Source organism: Chaetura pelagica, unplaced genomic scaffold (genome assembly GCF_000747805.2).
Source record: "Chaetura pelagica isolate M959 unplaced genomic scaffold, ChaPel_1.0 scaffold198, whole genome shotgun sequence".
In the NCBI taxonomy this organism is placed as follows: Eukaryota; Metazoa; Chordata; class Aves; order Apodiformes; family Apodidae; genus Chaetura; species Chaetura pelagica.
Genome location: NW_009954317.1, coordinates 544,503 through 551,186, shown reverse-complemented (window position 1 = coordinate 551,186; position 6,684 = coordinate 544,503). Strand labels below are relative to the sequence as shown.

Below are 6,684 nucleotides of genomic sequence, written 5' to 3'. Positions count from 1 at the left end.
CTTCCCTGCCCTGCCTGCGGCTGCGGAACCCCCGCGAGCCCCCAGGGTACCCGCAACCTTAACTTCGCCCGTGAAGCTGGGCTTCGAAGTCTTTCAATTCCCCCCTGATGTCCCTGCTCATCCGTTCTCTTCTCCTCAGACGTCTCTCCAGCTTCCTCTAGCTCCGGGACGCTCATCCAGTACACCCCGGACTCTGCCACCAGCCCCACGGCAGAACGCCCGTCTCCCCACCCCTCTTCCCAGAAGGCTAAGGAGGAAGGTGAGGGTGTGGTGAAGAAGGCCAAGAGCCGCACAGCCTTTTCCCAGGAGCAGCTGCAGGTCCTGCACCAGCGGTTCCAGAACCAGAAGTACCTCAGCCCTCAGCAGATCCGGGAGATGGCTGCTGCCCTGGGGCTCACCTACAAGCAGGTGAGTATTTTGCTCTGAGCAGTTAAATCATGTCCCTAGTGTGATTTTGCCAGCAGGTTTGCGTGTGTGTTTTTTCTCTTTTCTTAGACCCCAGAGATGGGTTGGTTTCATGATCCTGTCTATGCCATTGCATATGTGAAAGAGCAGAGGGTGTGAAAACTTATGACTCGGTCTTCCTCTGGTGTTTGGTTCCAGCACCATCCGCCCACTCCTTGCAGGTGTTCAAAAATGCATAGAAAGCAGGGCTCTATAGAGTCAGGCTACTATTTGTGGACAGGCAGGGTTTCTGATTAATATGAGAAGCCAGATATTGGTGCTGCCAAGCAAGTTGCCTTTCTTAGTCAGAGTGGCAGCTGGGTTTGTCCTTAGAGAGAGGTTGCCCCACCAGCTAATCTTCTGTGAATGGCTCACTCCTGAGTCAGCACTGATCTTGGTGCAGCAGTGAGATGCTGCTGCTGAGGTACAAGTTCTTTTTCTACAGTTATTCTAACCTGTTTTTCACACAGGGTCATGAAAGATCTCCTGGTGGTCTCTGAGGAGCAGGAGTGTTCATGTCTCAGCTCTGTGATTCTGTGGCTACTTGGGTCCACTGCATATTGCTAGCTGCTCTAGTTATGTACAGTATTAGGAGCCAAGCAGAAACTGCATTGTAATAGAAGGTACAACACCTTCAGGATGTGTAGTAAGCTCTGAGATGAATTTCTAATGCCCTTTGTATTTCCCTATTACTTCTGGCTGAAAACATGGTTTCAGAACCAGCGGATGAAATTTAAACGTTGCCAGAAGGAGAGCCAGTGGGTGGAAAAAGGGGTGTATCTACCACAGGTGAGAGAATTCCCCCTTTCCTCATCACTACCAGTGATGGTTCTTCCAGTCTGTGGGGAAAAAATACACCATGGCCTATCTGCTAACTCAAACAGTACAAAGAACTTGATGTTAGTAAGTCTGTTGTGTTTCTTGCAATAGGGTTTACAGTACCATCTATTTTAAGCCTGTCCTGGCAATGAAAAGAGCTTTGTTCCCAGGTCTTGGGTCTCACAGTTGGGACTAGACAGAAAACAAAATAGCCAAAGAATGTCAGCAAGGCTAACCATTCTGGGGTTTTTTTCCCAGCATGGTGCTCCCAGACTTACTGAGCTGGGTATTTCTAATTTAAGATCTTATAACCTCTGCTGTTGTGAGTCTATAGTGAGGACAATAACTATGAACGTTGTTTGGCTTAGGGAAAGTGGTGGGGGAGACAAGGTAACCAATCCAAAAGAATGGACACAGTTCCTATGGTGCTTTGCATGACTTAACAGCCTTTTCCCTCTATCCTAGAATGGGTTCCACCAGGCTGCATACTTGGATATAACCCCCACGTTTCACCAGGGCTTCCCTGTCAGTGCCAGCAGAAACCTCCAGGCTGTGACCAACATGCACCAGGCTTACAGTGGTGGCCAGGCTTATGGAAATGGACAGAGCCTGTACTCGTTTGTGGCTGTGGAGGATGAGGGGCTCTTTGGAAAAGGTGGGACAAGCTGCAATACCCAGCAAGCCATGGGTTTATTAAGCCAGCAGATGAACTTCTATCATGGCTACCCTGCCGATATGGATTATGTCAGCCTGGAGTCAGAAGACACCTATGGCTTCCAGAGCACCTCTAGCAGCATGACACTGTTCTCAAGCTCTCCTGTACGGCATCAGTACCAGGCCCCTTGGCATCCCTTGGGGACCCAGAGTGGCTATGAGTCTTAGGTCCAAGTATTTTTTTACTCCTCCCTTTTTTTTTTTTTTGCTGGGTTTCTAGGGTCTTGACTCAGGGATCCAGTTTCTACCGTCTTCTCTTGTCCCCTCCTCCCCTACTTCTGTTTTAACCATTGGTGGGGCTCAGCACCTCACTGCCTTGGGCTAGTTTTCTGTTTAAAGACACTTGTCTGCTCATAGCTAACCCTTGGCAAGGATGTTTTGTATGTGGGTAGATGAAACTTCATCCATGGAGGAGAATATGCAATTCCACAGTCAGGAGCAGCAAAGGTGATAAAAGTCTGCTCTTGCTGTCCCAGGTCTTGACTTCCTCTTCTGCCTCTGATCCTTGCCCTGTGTGCCTTTCAGCAGAGTTTTGCTGGGAAACTGCTGTACTTCAGCAGGTTTATGCTAGAAATGGTCTGATCTACCTGAGAATCTTCTCTGCTGGCTTTGCTCTTTTTGTTGCTACCTCAGTTGTCTGATCCTCTCCTCGCTCTTGGAAAAGCTGAATGAGATCGTCTGATCTCGATTTACTTGATCCAGTTAGTTTAGCAGCTCCTCCTGCAGAGGTCAGCACCCACCTCTCCCTTCCTGCTGCCCTCCTGTTGTCCACAGGGCGGTTGAGAGGAAAGGGATCTCACGTGGAAACATCTGGTTTTCCAAAGCTCAGGTTGGTGCCTCTGGGACTGTGTCCCAACCCAGTTTAGAATTTTGTCTTTCTACATCTCTCTGCTGAGAGACTGTTGCCTTGTCCCAGCCTGCAGATCAGAGCAAAGGGCAGCCAAAAGTGCAGTTGGTTTAAGTGTGAGGAGCAGCTATGTGTAGTAAGTAGTCTTTGGAGTGGTGCTTATCTGTACCTGGTGGTTCCCTAGCACTTCACAAGCACAGCACCACTACAGTGCAGATTTCCCTGGGGCAGAGGTGGGCAGCTAGGTATAGGGCTTTGTTATTTTAAAGGTGACCTAGATGCTGGGGGAGGGAATCCTGTTGGGTCCCTGCTGTCATCCAAAGGGCTGGAGCAGGATGGTTCCCTGTTCTCTTGTCTAATTCCAGTTTAAACTAGTAGGATTTTTGTTCCTTCCCCAAGGCTTAGTTGGATCTCTTCTGTATTCTTCTGTTAAAAAGGGCACTGGCAGCTTCATGTGATGTAAGTACCCAAGCTCTGGGGGAGTTCAAAAGCTAAGAGAAACCTAGCCAGACAAAAGGAGGAAAATGCCAATTAAAGCTTGTGGTTTCTTTTTTAAAAAAAAATCCAACAAAACAAAACATGAATCATCCCTTTAGAATGAAGAAAGTGGAGGTTGGCTCCAATCTATGCAAAACTGACTTTTTTACAAAACATGGAACTAGAGTCCAGTCAGCCACTACCTCAGAATACGAAATGCCATAAGCTGACAAGAAGAAATAAGATGGTAAACACAAATATTTCTGTGCTAGGAGTATTTTTGTTGTTAGCACACAATTTTTACTGTAACCCTGTCTTCAGATGTCTGCACGAGGGCTGTATGTTATAGTTAAACGTTCACTGCAAAGGAGGCAAATGCTTCTTGTTCCAGAATATTTTTTTTTATTTCAGTGGTCTTAAAGCATGTTTTTTGTGCATGTTGTCTTTTATGACTGTGTTTCTGCTTAATGTTCTTAAATTTTGTTTGAATTGAAAATAAATCACTTTATTTTAATGTTGAAACTGTGTCACCAGCTTGCATTGTAGCAGCCTGCTGCAGAAATGGTTGTATGTACATGGGTTAGACCAGCACTGCTGAGGAAAGGAGGGGAAAAGTAACCCTCCTATGTTTCTCCCAGAAGTAGGGTCATGCAGCTGGGTGGGTAGTAAAAGGATTAGGTCGGAGAAGCCCATCAACCTTTTTTAGTGCAGGTGTGTTGCCTAGTGCAAGTACAGGCTCTGGGGCTGGGGAAGTGGACTGATAACTGCTGGCTTGTTACAAACCTGCAGCCCTGGAACATGCTTCCCATAGTCCTTAAACTGCAAATGCTTCAAAATATCTAGGTATGAGGGATACCCAGTTCATATAAGAGTAAAATAGTGTCTTTTTGAGAACCTGCTCTAGTGGGAGATGTCCCTACCCATGCTGGGTTGTTGGAACTAATGATCTTCAACCTAAATTATTTTATTATTGTATGGCTGCTGCTCCAGAAGGTCCCTGCTAAGAGGTCTGGAAGTCCTGCCACATTGAGGCTACAGCTCTCTTGGGCTTCTTATGCTGACTTCAAATGGCAGCAGAAGTTTGTGTGTAAGTAACTGAATCCTGGCCCCAGCATTGGAACAAATACTTTCCTTGCTTTGCCCTAAAACTGCATTTATCTCCTCTTACAGGTCAGGGCAACATAAAAAGTACTGAAACATGTGATACACTCATGTTGGGACTGAAGCTGCAACAGTGCATCAGCAGCCACCAGTTTAGAGATTCCCACTGAGCAGTTAGCTGAACTGACAGCTGACTGCTCAGGCTGCCACAGCTTCTTTGCCAAACAGAACCTGCCTGTGTGGGTGTCAAATCATGTCTACTTTCCTTTTGCAATACTGCAATGTTCTGCTGCCCAGGGAGAGGTGGAATATGTGCAGGAGGGAGATGGAGTGGACATTTGAGCCTGTAGAGGGGCAAGAAGGACTGAGGTATCCATGTGTGAACTGCCAGGCTTCAAGAGCACAAAGATGGTAATCTGGCCTGAAAGAGAGGGAAATGCCAGGTTTACACAGTTTCCTGGATTACACAACAGATATCCTTTTCCCCCGTCCTTCCTTGAATCTTGTATCCCAACATCAGTTTGGATGAATTCTGGTCACTGTTTTAGCTTAACCAGTCCTAGATACTAAAGCCCTGCTTTTCTGCTTTAAAATTAGCAGCTTCCAGGGTTGTTTTTTTGTGTGCATGTGTGTGTCTTGTCCTGTGTCTTGTGTGTGGTTTTTGTGGTTTTGTTTCCTTTAAATTAAGATGCAAACTAAAGCTCTGGAGATATGCACAAGGTGCCCGGGTCTTGGCAGAATATTTGCAGAGCTTGCTTGCTGCAGATTACCTGGGCTGCTTGGGCATGTTTCTCTTCCATGTTTCAGGCACTGGCTAGAGCTCTGCTGTTAGATGTCCTGCAGAAACAGATGTTGCTGAAATAGCCCTGGGGCTGAGATGACTTGCTCTGCGTGTTGTGGCTTGTGTTACTGCATTTACTGTGGGAGTGATTCTGCTGGAAAAAAAAAAAGTGATCCTTCACAACTGTGTCATTCCCCTTGCTCAGGCCAGGGTGCTGCACATGGGTTTGGCAAGCACACGTAGTTGCAGAGCTGGAGAGAACATGTGGAGTTTCTGTTGGAATTTTGGTGGGTGGGCTGGAAAGGAGTTTTAGTAGATTAGGAAGGGTTTCTGGAAGCTGTAAAATTAAGTATATTTTCCCACAGTACTGGAGATCTCATCCATTACCTTGAAAGGCCTGAGTCACCTCACCATGTGAAACAACTTCACAGTCAATTGCAGCCCTACCATCAAAGCTGGTGGATCTGCAACTAAATCCTCTAGACTCACTTTCAAAAGGATTTGTGTAAGTTCCTCAGGGGAAGTAAGTGCATGTCAGCAAAAGCCCTTTCTGCTGAGGTACATTGCATCCTTGTTAGGACTGTTGCTTCTTGTGACTGTGCTGTGCAGCAGTGGTTGCCACACACTGCAAACGTGAATTGCCTTGCCAGCAAATATTTTTAGGATCCAGCTGTGAGGTCATATGGAGCTCATGGGCATACACTGCACTTTCACAGTATCCCTACAATGTTATCACTCTAGCTTGTCAACACTGCAGATGTAGCTCTAGTTGCAGAGAATTCCATTGAAATGAAATCTAGTCCAAACTAGGTAGACCAGGCTTTATTGTCTAGTTTATTGGGTTCCAGCCTTTGCTGTCCCATAGGCAAAATCTTAAGCATGTAGTGGTGCAAACATCCATATTCCTTGCTCTCCATGTGAACGTGGCCTGCAGCAGTATTTTACAAGCTTGATGTTCCTTCAGAGCAAGGGCTCACAGCCTCAGTTGTCTCTCCAGAGCAGATAAAAGGCATATTTGCTTTTCTAGGCTCTTCCCTACAGGCACACGTAAACATATTTAGTTATCTAACTGCAGTGAATGACTCAAATTCTGAGCTAACAGGCCTTGGTACATCTTCAGTAAAGTATTTCCACACTTCTCTTTCTTGGTGCAGCAGCATCTAGGCTGATACTGAGCAGTAAAGAGGCACGAGAAACCCAAAATCATGGCTCAGGTCTTAGTTGGAAAAATTAAGTTTTCTCTTTCCTGTGAGAGCCTTGTTATCTTCCTGCTGGTTCAGAGTTTTGAGGAACACCCTCAGGTCATATCTGTGAATCTCTTTCATAACTAGGCTAGAATTAACTTCTCACCTTTAATGAAGTCCATCTGCTAAAAACAGGATGTATCTGTGGCAACTGGGCTGTGTCTGAATCACTAATTCTTTTACAAATTGCAACATTGGAACTGCTGCCTTGGGTGAGCCTCAGGATCCCTCCCAAGTTATTGCTAGTACTAGGGAAA

At 46.2% G+C, this 6,684-nt stretch overlaps 1 protein-coding gene across 1 annotated transcript in view; it reads left to right on the top strand.

Moving 5' to 3' along the window:
- The window catches only part of NANOG (Nanog homeobox), a 26,533-nt gene extending 24,388 nt beyond the window's left edge, over positions 1-2,145 (top strand). Inside the window, exons 4-6 of the mRNA XM_010004156.1 lie at positions 140-409; positions 1,145-1,233; positions 1,729-2,145. Of these exons, the coding sequence (XP_010002458.1) occupies positions 140-409; positions 1,145-1,233; positions 1,729-2,145 (776 nt within the window). The remainder of the gene's footprint in view (positions 1-139; positions 410-1,144; positions 1,234-1,728) is intronic.
- The last annotated feature ends 4,539 nt before the right edge of the window (positions 2,146-6,684 follow it).